This window comes from Trachypithecus francoisi, unplaced genomic scaffold (assembly GCF_009764315.1).
Source record: "Trachypithecus francoisi isolate TF-2019V2 unplaced genomic scaffold, Tfra_2.0 Lachesis_group12, whole genome shotgun sequence".
Classification (NCBI taxonomy): domain Eukaryota; kingdom Metazoa; phylum Chordata; class Mammalia; order Primates; family Cercopithecidae; genus Trachypithecus; species Trachypithecus francoisi.
This window is the reverse complement of record NW_022681457.1, coordinates 26,942,346-26,965,698: the sequence shown is the minus strand read 5'-3', so window position 1 is coordinate 26,965,698 and position 23,353 is coordinate 26,942,346. Positions and strand designations below refer to the sequence as shown.

General features: G+C 39.4%; 1 protein-coding gene across 10 annotated transcripts in view; it reads right to left on the bottom strand.

Annotated features, from left to right (window-relative positions):
- Positions 1-23,353, bottom strand: part of DNAJC6 (DnaJ heat shock protein family (Hsp40) member C6) — a 162,360-nt gene that overhangs the window by 51,413 nt on the left and 87,594 nt on the right. For 8 of the 10 annotated variants that reach the window (XM_033225174.1, XM_033225177.1, XM_033225175.1 and 5 more), the window contains 3 exons: positions 4,474-4,624; positions 3,013-3,062; positions 2,751-2,899 (listed from right to left, as the gene is read on the bottom strand). In XM_033225174.1, the coding sequence (XP_033081065.1) occupies positions 2,751-2,899; positions 3,013-3,062; positions 4,474-4,624 (350 nt within the window). Of the gene's footprint in view, positions 1-2,750; positions 2,900-3,012; positions 3,063-4,473; positions 4,625-6,531; positions 6,555-23,353 lie in introns of those variants that run through there. The other 2 variants (XM_033225180.1, XM_033225181.1) reach the window with 2 other exon arrangements.

The window sequence follows — 23,353 nt, the reverse complement described above, 5'->3', positions numbered from 1 at the left end:
AAAATTAGCTGGACATAGTGGCACACATCTGTAATCCCAGCTACTTGGGTGACTGAGGTACACGAATCACTTGAACCCAGGAGGTGGAGGTTGCAGTGAGCCAAGATCATGCCATTGCACTCCAGCCTGGGCAACTGAGTGAGGCTCTTTTGGAAGGGAAATGGAGGGGAGGGGAGGAAAGTGGGGGGAGGAGGAGGAGGAGGAAGAAGAAGAAGAAGAAGAAGGAGAAGGAGAGAGAGGGTGGAGGAGGATGGGGAGGGAGAGGGAGGGGGAGGAAGGAGGAAGGGAGAAGGAGGAGGAGAAGGAGGAGGACGAGGAGGAGGAGGAGAAGAAGAAGAAGAGGAGGAGGAGGAGGAGGAAGGACGAGAAGAGAGAGAAAGAAAGAAAAAGAAAGAAAGGAAGAGAGAAAGAGAGAGAGAAAGACAGAAAGACAGAAAAAGAAAGAAAGAAAGCGAGAGAGAGAGAGAAAGAAAGAAAGAAGAAGAAAGAAAGAAAGAAAAGAAAGAAAGAAAGAAAGAAACAAAGAAAGAAAGAGGAGCGGAGGGGAGGGGAGAGATGAAGGATGTGTGACATGGGTGGCTTTTAAGGGAGAAGGAGTAGCTCATGCAAGGAGATTGTGTGTGTCTGTGTGCACATGAGCACATGCATATCCCTGGTTGGAGCATATGGTTTTGGGTCAATGAAGAACGGTAAAAGATGAAGTTAGAGAAGCAGATAGAGGCTAGATCATCAAAAGCCTCACAAGATATTTTATCATTTGTATAGGCAAGAAATACCCCACTCCTCTGACCTATATAAGCCTTTCTCCTGCTCTAAGGTCCAGCTGTCACTGGTGTCTCCCTTTACTAATCTCCCTTGGCAGGTATTGTAAATATTATTTGTACTTATCTTTAGACTGTCCTGGGTTCTCTCGCCAACTAGGCTTAGGTGTCTCGCGAACACAAACCAAGTATTTATTTTATATCTATAGTGTTTAACAATTCTTTGTACATTCATGCTTTTAAAAAACATTGACTATCTATGTCAGGCATTGTTCTAGGTATCAAAAAAAAATGCTCCCTCCTCTTCTAGGGCAAGTAAGAGCAGCCCAGGGTAGAGGTTTAATATGTAATCTCTGATTCCTTTGGTAAACCATTAAGTCCGGTCACAAAATTTTTAGTTACACTGATGGATGCCTTTCATTAAAAACATCTTTATAGAGAGTGTCTTTTATAGATATTATACAAAGTGACATATTTATATATATAAATGCTTCTATGATGATATTATATCTTTATTTACTTTCAGAGGGAAAATGCTCCAGATTATCACAGATCTTTCAAGGTCAAATAAAATTTCTATGAAATATTGCATAGGATGTTCCACAGTCCTTAAATTATGAAAATAATGGCACTGACTTAACCTCTAAACAAGAAAAATAATTCAAAAGATTTGCCTTACATCAAGAACAAAATATCTATCCACATTTTTGTTTGATGTTAATTCACTTGTTCTGAATTAGCTAATAGATGGAGTAAGAGTTGGAAGGTTATTTTATTACAGAAGATTTTAAAGAGATGCATTTAAAATCTTCATTATAGAATGGCAATTTAGATCAAACCACTTCAGAATGGCATTATCAGTGCTTTATCAAAGAGTGGTCCCCACAGCAACATCAGGAACAGCCCCCAGGAAGCTGTTAGAAATGCAGATTCTTATGCCTCCCTTGTCCTTCTGAATCAGAAGTCTGTGTTTAACAAGCCCTCCAAGTGATTCTGATGCACACCAAAATTTGAGACTGTTCTCAGAACACGCTGAAAAAGAGGTCCTTAAAACTCTCCCATATCTTATTGAATATTAGGGCAAGAAGGAGCCTTACAAAGCATGTATACCAATTTTCTTGTGTGTTTTACAGATCTGGAAACTAAGGCCCAGAGATTACCAATGGTAACTGGAATTTGGAACAAAGTGTGTGTTCCAGCATCAAAGCTGAGATCCTAGATACACAGCATTGTCACCCAGCTATTGTTTTTCATACTTGATATCAAGTTTCACTTTTAAAGGATCCATGCATAGAAAGTCCATTCTATTTATTAATAGACCCAAATGAAGTTGCAGAACCAATCATATGTAAAGGCTAAGTCAAAAATATTTAGAGATGTTCTTGAGAGGGGGGGGAAATGCCTTTTTTCAGTGAGTAAGTCAGAATTCAGTGGCCAGAAATATCAGGCTCAATATCAGATTCAACCTAAGCTAATTCTCAGTTCCTTAACCAGGCTGAAACTAGGAATGTTTACCTGCCTAGTTCAAAAAACTTCTTAAAATATATTAATAGAAAGACGTTCCCATTAATACTTGTTGGTACTGTTCTATCCACACTGCCTCATCTTGATACCAAGTAGCAATAAAGAAGAGTCAAAGGCATAAGTAGTGTAACAGCATGAAGGCAACCAACTGCACTAGCGGCAGTTCAATCTCCAACTTAAGCCTCATGAACAACATGCCATGGAACAACCAGGCACCAACAGACTTGAGACCCCAGCTTCGATGGTATTTCATTGACAGATACACTTTCCTGTAAGTATCCTCACCCAAGGAAAATTTTTAGGCTATCTCATAGCAGTCTAATAAATATTTTGTGGACAAAAGTGTCCAGAGTGTATGGTTTTTCAGCTTCAGATGCCTAAGGGCATATGCTTTAAGGGTATCTCTGAGGACGAAAAACACTATCACGTCTTCAACAGTATGATCTCAGGGCTAAAAATCCTTACCCGGCTGTGAAACTTGGCAGTTCGATAAGACTTAGGTGACAGATTGTATACTGTGTAGTGGTCAAGATGTCTGGAATCCAAAAAGCTTCGAATGTCATCAACCTGATTCCTGAATCCTATGTCAACATTGTCCAGAGGAAAGGACATCACTAGGAGAGAGATCACACAGAAAGAAAACAGGTTACATGTTTAGGTCTGCTGTAATGATGGGCAGCAACTGGAAGCTGAGCCAAAGCACTGTTAATAAACATGAGAAACTTACCAATAATTCTGGAGGTAACATAAGTGAAGTCTAAATCTCCCTTTGTGTAGCTAAAAGCAAGACAAAAATGGGCACTCATTAAAATGATCCAAATATGCCAAGATTTCTCTCTCTCAATCACTTGCGCATATGAACTGGGACACTGCTGTCTAGGGGGCATGTTTTGACTCCCCTCCAGCCCTTCTCTCTAACAAGGAAGAATCACTGAGAAAAGACAGCCTATGACCTCAGGGGTATAAATAAGCCACTCCAACTGGTGCATTCTAATGCCCTTGTAGATGCCACTTCATGATCTGAATCAATCTCAGAATAGAAAACTCTGCTTATTTATCAACACCAATTGTTCTAGCCTCTTTGCCTACATGGAAATGTCTTCCATAATTGTAAGTGGCTAAGGGGTAGGGGAAGAAGTGGTTGAGAAAAAATAAATGACACAATTTTTCTGCCTACCAGACCCTGGTTGAGAATTAGAAGTAAGAGTAGTTTTTTAACAAAGATTAAAACTGTGATTAATACATTGGACTTGACATTTGAATTTCTGATTTAGAACTGCATATTATAACTCGAAGTGACCCTAGAATTTTCTAATACTTAATAATAAAAAATAACTCCTATGACCTGCTTATAAGAATTTTCATACACTGGAAGCATAGAAAACTTCTCTCACTGAACAAATGTTAAAGGGCTAGTAGGATACAAAAACAAAGTTCTGATTTGATTATAATCCATAGGTAACACTTATTCAGATTGTATGTATATTTTAATCTCATTTAATCCCTAAACAACCCAAAGACACAAATCCTGTCAGGGTATTTTTAAAAAGCTCAAAAAAAGCTCAGAGAGATTAATTAATTTGCCTGAGGGCTCTTAGTTAACAAGGGCAGATATTGCATTAGAACCCAAGATGTGGCCGGGCGCGGTGGCTCAAGCCTGTAAACCCAGCACTTTGGGAGGCCGAGACGGGCGGATCACGAGGTCAGGAGATCGAGACCATCCTGGCTAACACAGTGAAACCCCGTCTCTACTAAAAAAAATACAAAAAACTAGCCGGGCGAGGTGGCAGGCGCCTGTAGTCCCAGCTACTCGGGAGGCTGAGGCAGGAGAATGGCGTGAACCCGGGAGGCGGAGCTTGCAGTGAGCTGAGATCCGGCCACTGCACTCCAGCCTGGGCGACAGAGCCAGACTCTGTCTCAAAAAAAAAGAACCCAAGATGTTTGATTCTAAAGACAGGGAGGGCAACTGTTATGCTCTAATGTGGCAATGAACTGAGTCCTCCCAGCCTGTGATTATAGCTTCTAAAGGACTTAACTTTATGCCTTCAATGACATTTCTCAGTTGATCAGATCCCATAAAATTACATCCCAAAATTGACACTCTTTGAGCCAGACAAGCAGACAGCAGGTAACCAGATCCTTTGAAAGCATGGGGATCCACTAAATTAACCGGGAAGAATGTGCGTACCTGGTCACAGATTGTATCACTCTAGAAGATGTGTCTTTGAGGGTGTCTTTCAAGTTGTCCTTTAGGTTACTAAAGAGCCTCCCTGCACCTCCTTTTACCATGTCAAAGAGACCTCCCCCATGGCTGGGCTCCATGTCTGGAGATGAAGCACCTGCCAAACACAAAACAAAACAAAACAAAAAATGGTGATGGCAGAGAATCCATGGAAAACCAATTCCTCTTCATTCTTAAAACATACACAGACTGTCTTTAAGAGTCTGGGACAGATATTCCTGGAAATTGTGTCCCGTTCTCAGAACTTATAGACTCTTGAGTTATAGCATTGCTACTGGTTCTCAGGGGAGACCTAGGTCAGTCCTTCACTGAGTCCCAGGAACAGAAACCTCCAATATTGCTGCCACTGGCAATGTGTGACAATTGAGCACCTGAAATATGGCTAGTCTCAACTGAAATGTGCAGTAAATATAAAACACACAACATATTTCAAAGACTTGGTGCAAAAAAAAAAAGATTATAAAGTATCTCAATATTTTTATACTGATTACATGTTGAAATAATAATTTAGATATATTGAATTAAATAAATTATACCTTTAAAATCAATTTCACCTGCTCCTTTTTACCTGTTTAGTGTGGATACTGGAAATTTTTAAACTACATATGTGCCCTTTATTGTACAACATTTGGACAGTGCTGCTCCAGAGAGACTGCTGAGGAAAGCAGTAGTCAACTTCAGTGAGTTGAGGGCACTCCTCTGCCCTTTGATGAAGCTGACGATATTAGAAACCCCATTCCATGACTGTCCCTTAAAGCACTGGTTCACTTCTATCATGAAAAATGCCTTCTGAAGGGGCTTTAGTACAGTTTTTAGGCCTTAGGATGCATGGCGGCCATTAGTGCTATCTGTCAAATATTTCAGGTTCTCTTCCCTTATAGCTTCTTAAAATTGTGCTTTTTGGCCCCTTGTGCTTAGCTCCATTCCAGGGTTTCTCAATCTCAGCACTAATGACATTTTAGGCCAAATACTTCTTTTTTGTGTGTGTGTTGAGAGGGCTGTCCCTGTGCACTGGAGGGTGTTGAGTAGCATTCTTGGCCTCTATTCATTAGATGCCAGTAGCACCTGCCCCAACCCCCACTCCACCTCTGAGTTGTGACAATAAAAAATGTCTCCAGAGACTGGCAAATATCCCTTAGTGGGGGCAAAATTATCCCTGGTTGAAAACCACTGCTCCAGCCTATGATGTGTGAGGGGAAGTGCTGTGTATCACAGTGTATGCTGTGCAAAATGTGATATTCTCCGTAGTTTCTCTCTCTCTCTCTTTCTCTCTCTCCTCTCTCTCTCTCTCTCTCTCTCTCTCTCTCTCTCTGTATCTCTTTATCTCTGTATCTCTCTCCCTTTGCCATAGCAACTGGCAAGGTTGGAGACTGTGGCTGCTGGACTTCTGGGTCCCAGAGACAGGAGCTATGTGGCAGATGATCTTTGATGACCCAGGTGACCTTTGATGAATATTTGGCATGAGTAAGTAATATGGTTTGGTTCTGTGTCCCCACTCAAATCTCATTCAAGTTATAATCTCCACGTGTCAGGGGAGGGACCTGGTGGGAAGTGATTGGATCATGGAGGCGGATTTTCCCCATGCTGTTCTCGTGACAGTGAGAGATCTGATGGTTTTAAAATGTGGCACTTCCCCCTTTGCTCACTTTCTCTCTCCTGCCATCATGTAAGATGTGACTTGCTTCCTCTTTACCCTCTGTCATGGTTGTAAGTTTCCTGAGGCCTCTCCAGTCATGCGGAATTGTGAGTCAATTAAACTTCTTTTCTTTATAAATTACTGAGTCTCAGGTAGTTCTTTAAAGCAGCGTGAAAACAGATGAATACAGTAAGAAACACCTGTTTGTTAATAGAGGCCACCGATCTTTTGGGAATGTTCATAACCAAAGCACAACCTAACCTACGCAGGCTGATACAGGAAGGAAGCAGGAATCTGTGTCAAGGAGGTGGCTAATGTGAACAGTGGCCAGGTAGGGCCTAGCAGTCAAGAGCATGAGTCATTCTCACCTGGGTTCCTGCCCAGCTTTGCTACGCCTAGCTGTGTGACCCTGGAAGTCAGTCTTTATAATCTCTTTCTTTCCATCTGTAAAATAGGGATAAAAATTGTGCCTACTCCATAGGGAAAGATTAAGTAAGTGCATATAAAGCTGTTGGCATGGTACCTAATAAATCTAGGGGTCAAGAGAACGTAACTAAACTCTATTATGCCACATCCTGAAATTCCTGTATTGCTGGTATTTTTAATCTTTGTTCACTTTCCAACTATATGATGACAAAGACAAAAATGGCATCTATTCTTTTTTAAAATTGCAATATATAAGACTTTCAAAATAAATATCAACAAAAATACTCATGTAATAGGCACTATAATTGCTAACATATATAAAACTTACTATCTGGTAGGTATTTTTCTAAGCATTTTATCTATATTCACTCATTTAATCCTCATAGCATCCCTATGAAACAGATAATATTATTATTCCTATGTTATAGATCAGAAAACTGAGGCACAGAGGTTAGGAAACTTGTCTAAGGGCATGTAAGCTAGTGAATATTTACTAGCAGAGTTGAGATTGAGCTCCAAGCAACCCTTCCAATCGCATCTCTCTTTCTTCTCCTAATATCAGCCTGAATTTTATATTTATCATTCCAATTAATTTCTTCAAACTTGTATTACATATGTTTGTATCCACAAAAAATATATTAATATTATTTTCCAAGATTTCAAGCTGTACATAAATGGTTTTCTATTTGAATAATTTTACAACTTTATTTTTTTCACTTACTTTTGTTTAAAATTCATCTATGCTGGTACCAAATGCAGCTTTAGCTCAATGAATGTGTGTATCAATTACCCCACTGATGGACATGTAGGCTATTTGTTAGAATAAGCAACACAGTGAAGAACACATCACTTTGATAACATATACAAGACTCTCTCTAGATTATACCTACAAGCAGAATTTGCCAGTAAATAAGGTATGTGCATGTTCATATATCTAGATATTGACAAATCATTCTCCAAAGCAGTCACAGCAGTTTAAATTCCTACAACTAGTACATATGTGTTCCTTCACTCTATATTCTCCTTAACACTCAGTATTGTCAGACTTCTACATTTTTACCACTTTGTCAAGTATAAATAAGTATCTTACTTTGGTCCTATTTTGGTAATTTCCCTGATTACTAGTGAGGTGAAGTATCTTTTATTGTGTTTACTAACCAGGTGACTGTTCTTGCAATCGTATTTCAGGTGCCTACTACACTCCTACATGCCATTTAATTATATATTATATTCATACATATATATATAAATATAAATATATTATATTCATACATATATATATATAAATACATGTTCACTGTCATGTTCTTGCATCCTGATCTTAAGAGCTATTGATACCTAACAGATGTCTAAGTCACCATCAGACATCTATTAGAAAATGAGGCTCTGTGAGAAATTGCAAAGAACATTGAGTTCTGGTAAACAAAAAAATGAATGGGCATATGAACAAACATTAATCATTTCTACCACTAACTGAGCTCTCCAGTGCAACAGGAACTGTGCTCAGACCTTTATGATAGTACAGTTTCATACAGCAGGAGAGTGGAAGTGGTTATTATCCCCAGTTTAAAGATGAAGCAATAGAAACTCAAAGAAGGAAAGTAACTCACCAAAGAGTCCAGTTAACAAGTGGAAGAGTCAGCAATTCAAACCCAGATCTGTGCAATTCCAAAGCCTTGCTAATCTACCATTTCACACTATTCTACAGCTCCACTAATCTCAGGATTCCAACAACTATAATCAAGATGAGCCTTACCTGCCTATACACAACTGCCTCTCTCCTATTCCCTGCTCTCCTCCACCTCCCACCCACACACCTTTCATCTGGCTGCTTTCAGCGGCAGATGTCCCCACAATAAGCACCCTCATAAATCACTGCATGCCAGGCAAACCAAGTCAATGTCATTACGCAGGCAGCCGAGCCTCTGTCTCCCCTACTGCTTCACAGCCCTGAATAAAAGGCCGGGAACAGGTCTAATGGGCAGCTCCACAGACTAGGGCTAGTGTTACAAATCTGAGAACGCTCTCTTGTGTCCTGTTTCATACGAAATAGAGCACATTATTTCCCTGTAAACACACCCCCCCATGTAAAAATCTGTATCGTGTTTTTGTTTTAAATATAGTGAGGACAGAGCAGCATAAAATGTTTATAATTCTCCCATTTCCATCCCTGTAACATTTTCATGTGCTCAGTCTGAACACCCCTTTGATATGTAACTATTTAAGAGGTAACACCAAATAGATTGGATGTCTCTTCAGCTCTCAATTTTATGCTGGAACAGAACTACAAGGCATAATAAATATCCTTGATTATCTAAAAATCAGACTCTCATCATCCCTCAGGCTGCATGCTCTGCTCATTACAGCTTTGGAATGCTGCAGAAATCAGAACAACTTGCCAGAGTCCATCTGTAACCTTCATATATTCAAACTGTATGTTGAACTGGCCAGGACACACAAAAAAGAAGAGGGGCATTATTTGACGTTGCTCTACTGGTTCTTTTAGGTAGATATTCTGGCTTTCCCTGATGAGCCACATAAGTGCCAAAAGTGCAGATTCTGCAAATATTTTAGCCTAAGCTAGTTGAAAGAAAGGGCAGAGAGGTTTCAAAACATGGCACAACGAAGAATAAAATGGTGCAATGAGAAAGAAATGCAGAAGAAAAACAATGACCACGGTAGATCAAGGGGTAACAAACTGGATCCCATGGGCCAGATCCAGTCCATGGCCTGTTTTTGTACAGTTTGTGAAATAACAATGGCTTTTACACTTTAAATGATTGAAAAAAAGTCAAAAGAGGAATGATGCTTCATAACGTGAAACTGATAAGAGGGTCAAATTTCAATGTCCAGAAGTAAAGTACTTGTGTTTACATCTTGCCTATGGCTGCTTTCATGCTACAATGCAGTTAAATAGTTGTGACACAGATCTTATGGCCCACAAAGTCCAAAGCATATACTCTCTGGCCCTTTAGAGAAAAAGTTTTCCAACCCTTGCATCAGATGGTTAACAACACTTGTGTTCTTAGGAATGCAGAGCTTGCTACCTCCAACACCTTTCTAAATGCTTTGGCTAAAATGGCACCCAGTGGAAAGAACACTCTGTGCTCACTAAGGTTCCCTTACAGGGTGTAAGGGAGTGGAGGTTAGGACATTAGAGTTGAGAGGGCACGTGAGTGTCATCCAAAGAGAAAGGTCCAGGTCTGCCTCTAAGGTTCCAGGTAGATTCTTGCTTCATGATGTCTTGTGGTGTGAAAATCTAAGCCCACCAAAGACAAACATCAGAGAATTGCACTTTTACCTCTGAGTCACTTTACCAGTGTAAGAAACAAGTTTTCTTTGGGATTCCTAATGTTTGGGAAACTAGAAGCAGTATCCTATTCCTTCCAAATTGTAGGAACCTGACCAATTCTTGCTCTCAAGAGTGATACAAAATTTGTTTCCTGGGAGAGAATTTCTGTCTCCCACTAGATTGTTAGTTAGCTGTTATCATTTGTTTGTATCGAGCTTCATTCCAAAAGAGATTTGAGATGATTCAATAGCTATTTAGAAATTATATAAAGAGGGTAAGCACAAATGCTAGGGTTAGTCTTAACTGCCTTAATGTAACTAAAAATATAAAAAAGTAAGTGTGGCTGCTTTTCATAGACGTTTTATTGATTTCTTAGCCATGGACAAAACACTGTGAGAAGTGGTATGGAAGGAGGAGTGTCCATAATGCATAGTGATCATCCCCTGATATGCTTATTCAGTATATGCCTGTGGCACCCTGGGCTGTGGATAATTCCATCTGGTCCCCTAGGAAGAAATGTTCCCCCATAAATTACTGTTGTCAAAAGAACGATGGTATGCAAGCACTTACCAAAAAGAGACGTTCATCAAGATACTGTTTACCATGGCAAGAGGCTATAAGTGACGTATTTTTTTCAATAGTAAGGGAATTGGTTAAATATCTCTAATAATGCCATATGGTTAGCTACTAAAATCACTTTGTAGAAGAGTACAGATGGGCATGGCAAAGGCTAAATGAAAAATAAGCCGGCTACAACACATAATCCACAGTATAATCTTACTTCTGTAGAAGAAAACTATCTGAGTTTAGGGAAAGAATTCAGAGGATACAATAAACATAAAATAATAACAACTCAAACCTACTGAATGCCTACCACGTACTAGGCCACTGATCTAAATTCTTTATATGTAGTAACACATTTAATCTTCACAACAACCCCATGAAGTCAATACCATTACTATCTTCATCTTATACACAAGAAAATTGAAGCAAAGACACATCAGTGATTCACCCCAGGTCCTACAGTTAGTAAGCCAGGATTTGTACCCATACAGGCTATTCTAGAGTCCAGGCTTTTATCCACCACATTTTCAAAACAGTTATAGTAATTATATTTAATTACATCTGGGAGAATGATGAGTGATTTTTGTTTGTATGATTATATTTTCTAAATTTTCTGCAAGATACATTCATTAGTATGTTTTTTTTTTGAGACCAAGTCTCACTCTATCGCCCAGGCCAGCATGTAGTGGCACAATCTCAGCTCATTGCAACCTCTGCCTCCCAGGTTCAAGTGATTCTCCTGTGTCGGCCTCCTGAAAAGCTGGGATTACAGGTGCCTGCCACCATGCCCAGCTAATTTCTGTATTTTTAGTAGAGATGGGGCTTCGCCATGTTGGCCAGGCTAGTCTCAAACTCCTGACCTCAAGTGACCCGCCGGCCTCGGCCTCCCAATGTGCTGGGATTACAGGCATGAGCCACCATGCCCAGCCACATTCATTAGTTTTACAATTAAAAACATGTTATATAAAACAAAGAGCCAAGTGCTATGCTATTCAAGTTTTATATGACCTTCCTCAACAGCTGTAGAGACCTCCCTCCTCTTGCATGATTCATCACAGTTTAGAGTCACACAAGTTTCTCAGTTGGCCTGGGAGAGAGAGGCAGGCAAAGGCTGCCAACAGCCTTCCAAGAGCCTGTGTGCCCCCCTCACTCCAAGCAGGCTAGGGGTTTGCTAGGAAGGAACATCCTTCTACACTTGACTCATTCTAAGACTTCAGACCCGGCTTCCTCATAGTGGTAACTGTCTCAGCTCCAGCCTCAATACTCAAGATGATCTAATATGCTGAGGACAGGGAGGAGATGAGCAGCAACTTGGCACCAACTGCAGTTCTTGCTCTCAAGAACTCAACCAACGCTTGGCACCAACTGCAGTTCTTGGGACATCAGCCTTCTTCAGTGAGTCCTCTGGGACTCCACAAAGATGCTTCCACGGGACATTACTTTTCCTCTTTCCAGAACGTTTTCATCATCCATTTCTAGTAAAGTGAGTTAGTATCCCATAGTGTTCAGGATCAGCCTTTTGGAGAGATGACTGATAAAGTGAACTTGGCATTAGAATGTCATATTCGTATTCCCATTCACCAGTGGGCATTTTTCTCAGTGGTTAAGAGTTACAATGTTAAAAATGTTTTGTCCTGGCTTCTATAAAATTGACAACTGTGGTACAGAAATCCCTGAAACTAAAGTGACTCTGTAGAGATGCCCCATTAGCCCCTGCTCTAGGGAAAGCCCATTCCTTCACAGTGCTTGGCAAAGGGCAAGGAAGGAACTAGTGTCATTATCACAAAGGGCTTCGTCATCCTTCTTTATAACAGATTTTTCAGCTCTTGGCTCCCAGCAGTTAGAGAAATGGATCATATGGGCATAACAAGCAGATATACCATGGAAAAAGTCACTGCCTTGGCTTCTAAGGCAGCTTACATCTCATTGCCCATTCATCTCTCCAGGGAAGCTTTGAGGAAAAGTAATGGACTCTGAGAAAAGAGGTCTCAGACTTGAGACTTGGTTTTTCTGCTTAAAAGCTGTGTGACCTTGAGCGTGTCATTTTATTCCTCTAGGCTTCCTTCCCCCCACCAACTCCCCACCCTATAAACTGGAACTAATTAAGAACAAAAACTTTTCTACATGCCTCAGGTCATCAACAGGATCAAATAAGACCATGCATGACATTGTGATTTTTATGTAATGAGATCTTCTAAAATGACCAGAAATTTTTATTTTTTTTAATTTATTTTATTTTATTTATTTATTTTTGAGACTGAGTATCATTCTGTTGTCTAGGCTGCAGTGCAGTGATGCAGTCTCGGCTCACTGCAACCTCCACCTCCTGGGCTCAAGTGAGTCTCCCACCTCAGCCTCCCGAGTAGCTGGGATTACAGGCACACGCCACCACACCCAGCTAATTTTTGTATATATTGTGTAGAGACAGGGTTTCACCATGTTCCCCAGGCTGGTCTCGAACTCCTAACCTCAGGTGATTGGCTGGCCTTAGCCTCCCAAAGTGCTGGGATTACAGTCATGAGCCACCATGCCTGGCAGAGTCTTTATTTTTAATTCTTAGAAATTCAGCACTCATGGTAAATGATTCCAAGGAATGCCTCCCACAAATGGCTGGGAATCCAACTAGAAATTAAAAATTCAGAGAAAAAAAGGTAACATTTAGCAAAATAATAAATCAACACTCCCTATGCCAAACAAGAGGTTAGGCATTACACAAGGCAACCCGTGTTAAAATACAGGCTTTATGTCAGCTTTAGTTCAGCCAGAACTGATTTGGATCCCACTTCTGCTATTAGCTGGATATATAATCCAGAGAAGTCTTGATTTCCTTATCTGTAGAATAGAAATATTAATAGAATGGCATATAGAAGATAAAGTCACAAAAAATGCTGCCTCTAGCAAAGTCACACAGGCTTGGTCAAAAAAAAAAAAAAAAAAAAAGGCCATGTTATTCCATTTCAGGGTTAACAAAGCCAGACTGGAGATGTGTCTAGCAAGCCTCCCTAGGGTAAGACTCTCCTATTGGTGCATCCATGCTATGGTCCATGGAAACTCTTCACTTTTGATAGTAGAGAAGAACAAATGTTTAACAGAAAGGTGAACCTCTTTATCACTCTGAAGCTTCTGCTTCTCATCTTGACGTGACCTGGTGCCTGGTGGGAGGACTTACTATGAGTTATTTGCAGGACTAATATTCAGGTTCACTCAGATTCAGTGGTACTGGTTTTTGAAATATTGCAATACTTCTGTACTAGGTGGCACGTGGTACAAGCTACAGCTGTGGCCCTGGACACAGCTGCTCAACAGACCAAGAGGGCAGAAGAAGCAGGGGCATGTGTAGCATCCATGGAAGGCTCCAGGGGAGCTAAGCACTGGCAGGCAGAGGCCACAGAGCAGGTGGTGCCAATGAGTCAGGCTTTCTGGATTCAGGCCACATAGGAAGCACAGGCATCCAAGAAGATCACAGCTCTTTACAAGTCAATAGCACACCCAGCACTCTTTGTACTGCAATAAAGTGCCAGGGCCCTTGGGATTTTTTTTTTTTTTTTTTTTGAGACAGGGTACGGCTCTGTTACCCAGGCTGGAGTACAGTGGCCCAATCCTGGCTCACTGCAACCTCCGCCTCCCAGGCTCAAGCGATTCTCCCAACTACACCTCCTGAGTAGCTGGGACTACAAGGGTGCACCCATGTCTGGCTAATTTTTGTATTTTCTGCAGCAACGGGGTTTGACTATGTTTTCAAACTCCTGAGCTCAAGTGATCTGCCTGCCTTGGCCACCCAAAGTGCTGGGATTACATGTGTCAGCCACTACGCCCAACCAGAATAATCAATTTAATGGGGAAATTGCTGGAAGGTTTGGCTGGCATTCCTCATGTCAAACCACGGCCCAGAAATGGAGATCATTCAGTTAGTAACAATAATACTGAACAGAATGTCCAAAAATCAATTAAAAAATTGGAAATTAAACTGGTAATTTGTGCTATAAACAGTGATAATATACATGTGCATGTGTATATTTATTTACAGAAAAGGTTATATTTTACATGGATATATATTGATTTCTATATTATGCTAGTGTGTCAGTTATTAAAGTTTTTGTCATCACTACAGACACCATGAAATCTGTATGCGCACTATTTCCACACTCACTTTTCAGGACCTTAATGGGAAAAGTACTAGACTATGATGGTTCAGCTCTTTCCCAAGCTATGGGAGAATCACAAACTCAGGGTCTCAAAGAATATAAACATAGGAGAATGAATTAAGTGATTTCCTAAGTCCCCTCCACTTCTAAAATTCTTTAACATTATCATCCTCATACAAAGGCTGTCTACTAAACATGTACTCTAGGCTAGACACTCAACTAAGCAGTTTCCATAAACAACTAAATTGGACCCTTGCACTAAGCACAGTGGCAGGTGGGAGTCCCACGGAGGAAACTGAGGTTTTGGTGAAGTTTAGTAACAGTCACAACAGAATGAGATGAAGCTGGGTTTGGCTGGACCAAGAGCCTCTGCTCTTATTCACCTCCCCATCCTGCCTCTTTCAAGAGGTACTTTTTGTCTCTCATGCCTCCATTCTCCCACCTCATTCTGTCCCTCCATCCTAGGACTCAGAGCAGTCAGCTTGCATTATAATTACTTGTGAATGAGTCTACCTCCCCTCAACTCAATTACTTGCCATTGAGTCTTCAACAGCAAGAAGCATGTTTCATGCCTCTTCACAGCCCCCTAAGTACAATATATGGCACACAGTAAGCACTCAATAAAAGTATGTGAAACTGAGCTGCTATGGAATGCAATAATCAAAGAGAAGATGGCAGAGATGGCAAGGAAGACCAAACAGATCAACTTTGGCAGTGACCTAGTCTTTGCTTAACTGTAGGTAGCAAATATGACCAGACGCTTTCACTGTTTCACTGTCTCCTCAAGCTTTTCAGAATGTCTGATTGCAACACTGCACCCACTGAGAAAGCCTGTCTAAAAGATGGAGATTTCATGAAATAGAACATGAGTTTTATTGTAAAGAAGGCTAATATTTGATGGGAAATGTTTATCTTCAAAGAGATAAGAGGAGCTAATTAAGAAACCAATACTAGCTCCTCTTTCCCAAAAGGATCAACAACATGAAAAAAGATTGATAAGAGTAGAAAAAATGAGAAATACAAAGTAATGACTACATTAAAACCAAAATGGACTCTGCGTATAATAAAGATAGGGCACAGTGTTCATAACCAGGCTGTTGGTGCTAGGGGAATTCTAGCCAAATGGATGTAACACATTTTGTTCCTTCAAGGATCAAGGAAATCAGGCTACAGATGCCAATCCAAATTCTAGTCAATAAACTCTCATATAAAACTTTACATGGATATTGCTAATAATTTGATTCAACAGACAAAGTAAGTACTTATGATGTGCCAGAGAAAAGGGGACTAAATAAGGAATCTTTACTCTTCAACACATGGACCAAATAAAAGGTTCAGCATTATGAAATAATAATAACCAAATCTGTTCAATAAGATCAGAATCCCCAATAGGAATCTGAAGAAACAGAAAGGGTTCTGCGCACCACATGGAACCTCAACTCCAGAAAGTGAGGGGCCATCGTTTTTTTCCTCCCTTCTCTAATCAAAAGATCAGGGCTTAAATTGCGTAAAATGGACTATGACATTTCCCTCTTACTTACCACCCTGGAACAGAGAAAATGTCCTTGCCATTATCTGACCTTGTCTATGATAGAGAACAGAGATAGCAGAGGACTGATGGCCTGCTTTAAAAAAACTGCAAAGAGAAAAATAAGGCAAAAATTTTCTGTTCAACATTTCAGTTCCATTTAAGAGAGACAGGGGAGACCATATAGACACCAAAGGGCGACTGAGAGAACTCTATCAGTCTTCCCAAATAACCCCCATATACAGGTAGAATTTTAGAAGACCAGTATGCTTGTTATGCATATGCAGTTCTAAGAAGTGTTTCTCAAACTCCTCCCCTTCCAGCAAGATTGTCTTTTTTTAGCTCCAAGACAGAAATTCTGGAGCTGCCATTGCAAGCCAACTTCTGAGAGAAAGATCAAATTATTGTTCTCCAGAAAAGTAGCAGCAGTGGTTGTGGATGGATATTGTTTGTTGTTTACAAGATCAAGGTAAGTGTATATATGCTATGTGCTACACATATACTAAAGTGGTCTTCCTACATGTTAGGCACCATGCTAGGAATATACAGTATCCCACACATTAAAACTGAAATACATTTTTGCTCTTATTTTTCAGATAAGGAAACTCTGTCTCAAAGAGGTCAATTCAGGCAAGCAGGCAGGCTCTGTGGCACAATGGATAGTGTATTGGACTTCTAGCCTAAATTAAGAGAGTCAAAGAGGTTAATTCATTCACCAGGTTACTTAGTTAGGATATATCCAAATGTCGATGTGAAGACAAGATTTTCATTTCATCAGGCACAATCAGGAACATAACAGTCAGAGAGCTGGAAGTCCCCCTTGGACAATGAGAGGAAACAACCCAGACTCATAACACTTTAATACTCAATGGGATATTAGCAATGTATCCCTATGCCTCAAATGGATGCACCAGGAAAATAAAATGACTTCCCCAAATCATTGCCATGACTTAACTTATTGAAAAAACAGCCTTATTGACACATGAAATTTACATATAAAACTACATATTGAAAATGTAAACATTTTATAAGTTTTAACATGTAACTGTGAGGCCGGGTGCAGTGGCCCATGCCTGTAATCCCAGCACTTTGGGAGGATGAGGTGGGTAGATCACCTGAAGTCAGGAGTTTGAGACCAGCCTGGCCAACATGGTGAAAGCCTATCTCTACTAAAAATACAAAAAATTGCTGGGTGTGGTGGTGGACACCTGTAATCTCAGCTACTTGGAGGTTGAGGCAGGAGAACTGCTTGAACCCGGAAGGCCGAGGTTGCAGTGAGCCGAGATCATGCCACTGCACTCCAGCCTGAGCAACAAGAGCGGAACTCCATCTTAAGAAAAAAAAACAAAAACATATAACTGTGTGTGTATACACACATGTATGGATGATTCATTCTTGCAGTATATTTGATCAAATTATTCTGCTGTGGTGTGGTATTCTATTGTGCATTGTCTATACACAAGATGGTGAAAACACAGAGTACAACTCAGCACTGTAGCAAATATACGCATACACATACACCACACTCAAAGGGATCTCACACCAAGAAACATGTCAGATAAAAGTCCTATCCTTTGCTAAATATAAAATACCTAGACCTCCTGGAGAGTAGAGATCCTCTGACAATTCCTCGGAAAGCCGGGGCTACTTTGAACACTTTATAACTACTTTAAATAATTTACATCAGCAGTTCTAAAATATGATCCCACAACCATCAGTTTCAGAATTTACTGAAACTGGGGTCTTTACTGAAAATGCATATTCCCGATTTCTACTTCCCACCAGGATAATGGTATTGGACTTGAGCTCCTGTGATAAGTAGGTAAGTTACATGAAACATCTGTTTTTAGGCGTTAAACAACAGTCTAAAAAGGACTGAGATCTCTGAAAGAAAGAAAACACACAAGATGAGCCTCACAGTTGCTCCAGCTTTTTGCCTGAAGGACTTTCCTATTACCATAAAATGACCTAGAGCCCAAGTAGAATAGTGGTCCTGCTGAACTGTGAAGGCAGGGATCAAAATACAAAAACTGCTAAGAAGCTGGAATATGTGGGACAATATAAAAGAAAATAGGGAGAGGCACAGTGTGGACATAGGGGGTGGGGGTGCTGGAGGGATGGGAGGGAAAACACTGCATGGAAATTCACCCTGAGACCTTGGCTGAGGTCTAGGCTGTGAATACGGAGAGTAAGACTTCACAAGGCCCAGCAGAGACTGCCTGATGCAGGTTTGAGAACTAAACCAGCACTATATACCAGAGGTTATAAATGCTGACATATGTTGGAGCTCTAGCATAGCCCAAATGGAAAGCTCTTGCTAAGCACCTCAGGCATTTAGTTGAATATTCCGTATTTCTGTATCAGAAAGGCCACATCCACGCTAGGAATAAGGACTACATCCTAGAGTAAAGGCTGCATTCCTAGGACTAAGTTGAAAACCACAGTAGACCCATTTTAACAAAGAATAAAATCAAGCCTAATCACCAGAAGGATATGTCAGTAATTAAACTATCTTCCAGAATAAAATTTAACATGTTTTCAAGGAAAATGGTAATCCAGACTTCCAAAAAAGTATCATCACAATGTTTATCATACAATAAAAATAAAACTATACATGTAAAGGAGCAGTAAAAATTGAACAATAAAAGAGCAGTAAATAGAAATAGAACCTGAAATGCTCCAGATGTTGGAATTAGTAGAAAAGAACTTTAAGCTTATTAATATATGTTCAAAGGCTTAAACAAAGAGGTAGTCTTAATGAGCTAACAGCAAATAATATTTTTAAAAAGAAGAAGAAAACTGCAGAATTGAAAAGTATAATATCTGAAATGAAAATTTTGCTAAATGAGCTTAATAGAAGATCAGAAACTGCAAAACAAAATGTTATGAACTTGAAGGCAGTTCGACACAAATTAAAAACAGAGTCTCAGTGACCTGTGAGAAAACATCGTGCAAGCAGTTTGCCATCATGTAAGCAGAGTCTAAGAAGGGATGGAGGAAGAAAATACAGCGGAAAAAAACTATTTTATTTACAACATTTGGTGAAAAAAATTCAACTCAAAATCAGAATGTCTCAACCTTGGCACTTGGCACTACTGACATTGTAAACTGGATAATTCTTTGTTGTGGGGGGCTGTCGTGGACATTGTAGAACGTTTAGCAGCATCCCTATCCTCTATTAACTAATTTCAAGTAATATCCTCTCCTACCTGAACTCTAAGCAAAGACAACCAAAAATACCTCCAAACATTGCCAAATGTTTCCTAGAGAACCAACATTGTCCCTGGTTAAGAACTATAGCTGCAGATCCAAGTAACTCAGCAAACCCAAAACAGGATAAATATACAAAAAATCACCTTAGACACATCAGAATAAGACTGCCAATGACAAAAAGAAAGAGAAAATCTTAGTAGCTGATAGAGAAAAAGATACATTACATACAGAGGAACAACAATGTCAATAATGGCTAACATTCATCAGAAACAATGGAGGTCAGAAAACAATGAAATGAATTTTTTTTAGAATGCTGATAGAAAAAAACTATCAACCAAGAACTTTATAGACAGCAAAAAATCCTTTCAAAACAAAATTTTATATTAAAAACACAGGAAAATGTGTGGCTAATTGACCTGCATTACAAGAAATGCTAAAGGGAGTTCTTCAGTCTTAAGGGCAATGTTACCAGATGAAAACTCAGATCTATAGGAAAGGATGAAGTATACCAGAAATGGCAAATGTCTGGGTGAATATAATGCACCTGAAAGATAACTGTTACAAGCAAAAATAACAACATTGTATTGTGGTGTTATTACACAGATGAAAAATATATGACAAAATAGCACAAAAGATGGGTGGAAGGTAAGTGAAATTGCACTGCTATAACATTCTCTTATTTTATTTTAAGTACACAGTGATAAGTGAAGAATAAATATTGCAATCTCTGGAGAAACCACATACCAAATATATATATAAATATATAAACATATATATAAATATATGTATATTTATATATATACACACATACACACAAATATATGTACCACATATATATATACCCAAAAAGTCAGAAGAATTAAAATTTCATATTAAAAATATATGATTAATCCTAACAAAGCTGAAAAGAATAGAGAAACTAAAAACAGAAGCAATAGTTAGAAACAAATAACAAGAGAGTAGACTTAATCCCAATTATATTAATAATTATAATAAATCTAAATAGACCAGATACTATCATTAAAAGACAGAGATTATCAGACTAAATTAAAAAAACACAAATTATATGCTGTCTACAAGAGATGTACTTTAATTACAAAGTTACAGATAGGTTAATAGTAAAGGATGAGAAAATACTAATCATACAGTAAGCCAAAGAAAGCAGGTAGGCCTATATTAACATGATACAAATTAATTTCAAGACAGAATATTACAGAGTTAAGAAGTAATGTTTCATAATAATAAAGGGTCAATTATTCCCTAAGATATCATTCTAAATATATGCACCTAATAACACAGCTTCTAAGCATATGAAGCAAAAATGAACAGAAAAGTAGAAATAAAGGGACAAACCCACAATGACAAAAGCAGACTTTTTAAGAACAAGTAGACAAAATATTGGTATGGGAAGAAAACATTTGAACAACAATACTGCATTGCCCTAACTGACATTTATAGAATACTGCAACCAACAACTGAAGAACATACCTTCTTATCAAGTGTTTACATATGCTGGGGCATAAAATAAGTATCAACAAATTTCAAAAGGTTAAAAAATGCATTATTTTTGGGTGTCAATTAAGATTCATTGAAATGCCTGAAAGCATAATGATGAAATTAAGGCTCAAGTCACTTAGCTTGCTAGTAGCTGGCAGGGCAAGGAAACAAATATTGCTCTCACTGCAAATGGTATGTCCCTTTTGCCATATGCTTGAATAGGGCCTAGACTGGGAAAGATAAGGCAAACATATGAATCACCAGAAAATGCCATCCTTAGTCCAATAAGGCTGTCTGCATTGCCATTGGTCATTCTCTGTTCAGACTCTGCTGTACTATGCTAAAAGCTAGGAGGAGCTCAATTACTTGAGAAAAGTCATGTTAAAAACTTCATACAAAACCACATATCAGAGAGCTCAAGGGACGGAATCAACTAATATATGCAACAAGGAATCCTGAGATTTTGGAACTGGAAGTACAACTGGTCAAGAAAATCTTCACTGTGTGTGCGTGTGTTTGTGCGTGTGTGCGCACATGTATGCGTGTGTGATTGCAGGGTTGAGGGGAGGGGAGAAAAGGGGGAAAAGAGGTAAAAAGCAGAGACATGAATTCCAGTTTCTACTTTATGAAAAAAGGCTTCATTCAGATATAAATATAAACATTACCTATATTTTGATATTTTTATACATTAAAATAGGTTGCTTTACACAATAATATCATATATATCTATAATATAGAAGACATTCATAATCAATGTGGAAAATTTGGGCACACTTAAGGACATATATAAAGAGCACTAGAAAGAAACCAAATGACTGGGTGAGGAGGATAGAATTGAGGCTGACGAAGTGAAAAAAAGAAAATCTAGAATAAAACCAGACGGGGCCTTGTGCTGTATAAAGACTGCAAAGCAGTATGATTAACTCACTTCTCTGCCCCGAGGTCTACTGAAACCAAAGAAGATGGAATTAAGACAGAGAATAAAATAAACAAGGGTACCACTGTTAACATTTTGGAGACTATATATCCTTACATTCTTAGTTCTGTTTTTGTGTATACGCACACATACACATTTTGTGTTGTGTGTCCACATACATAGAAATAAAGATGATACTGTGTATAGATTTGGACCTGCCATATTTCCACTTAGCAATGAAATGTAGTCTTCTGAGTCATTAATATTTTTTCTCTCATATCTCTCATAGTGCTGCATTATAATTATTAGTTGATTTTCTACTGTTTAGACACACCAAGTATTATTATAAAGGTGCATATAAAGTAGATAAGCATTCTGAGGAGCTTATTTCCAGCCTGTGTGTGTCTGTGTGTGTGTGGCAGGCAGGGGTGGTGGAGTGGGGGCAGTGTTGAAGGTTGTCGGAAATAGGAAAGAGGATGGCTTACGGCAGAGGTGATGTCTGAATTGCAGTTTGGATGGAAATGGGCTGAAGGGCATTTTAGCCCATTATTTAGTACAAAATAATGTTGGAGAGCAAGCAAAGGTTGAGACCATCACGTCAAGGACAGACATAAAAGTGAAAGGATCATAACTGAGCTCTGATTATAAGCGTACTAGGGAACATGCTAGGCTCACCCAACACTGAAAGATGAGTATTACAGTCTCCCCAAGCAGATGAGGAAGGGTAGGGTGGGGTCTCTGAAACAGAACATAATTTGCCTAAGGCACCAACTATAATAGATACTGGAACCAGGATATCATGCTGTTTTCTCAGGGAACTTGAGGGTGTATTACCAGAGAGGGGTGGAAGATGAGACTGGGAAGGTGAGTGCTCCTCAGACCTCAAAAGGTCAAGCTAAAAAGTAAGAACTTTTACCAAATTCTGTTACTCTCTCACACTGACATATTGAATGACAAAAAAAAAAAAGGATTATCAGCAAATTTCCAAGAAGCTGTTCACAAAGCAGATTAATATTTCCTGAGACAAGTGCATTTCCCCAGGGATAGCACACTCTTTAGGGCATATTTCAAAAGCAAGTATTCCATCCCAAGCCAGCCGTAGAAAATTTCAAGGCAGTCCTTCAGTATCTAATTATCAGATAATTGTATTAGTAGGAACCTCCAATAGGTAGACTCTAGTAAGCCATGCCAGGCATAAAAATATTCAATGAGGCTAAGCAAACTCAGTGAGGACACTTCTAAATGCTAACTACACAGGGAAGGCAGACACAGTCTGAAGTGAATTCTAGGAGAAAACCAAAAACTCCACAGCAAGCATTTGGAGGAAAATCTGCTACCTAAGTGCAAAGAGAACCCACTACTCCTCTGTTTCACTGGTCTCAAGGGCAAAGAAAGCTACTGCTAGCTGTGGGCTCAGTTTCTGGTGTGAACTTGGCTTTGGAGACCTTCTCATAAACATCTGGCCACTACACTCTCTTGTGGAAAAACCAAACGCTGAGCAAAAGTAAAGTCAATGGGAGGGGTTGATTTCTGTGCTTGGTTGGCGAGACAGGGTGGCCTACCTGGATCTCTCTGCACTCTACATACAGAAGACATGGGCTAAATCCCA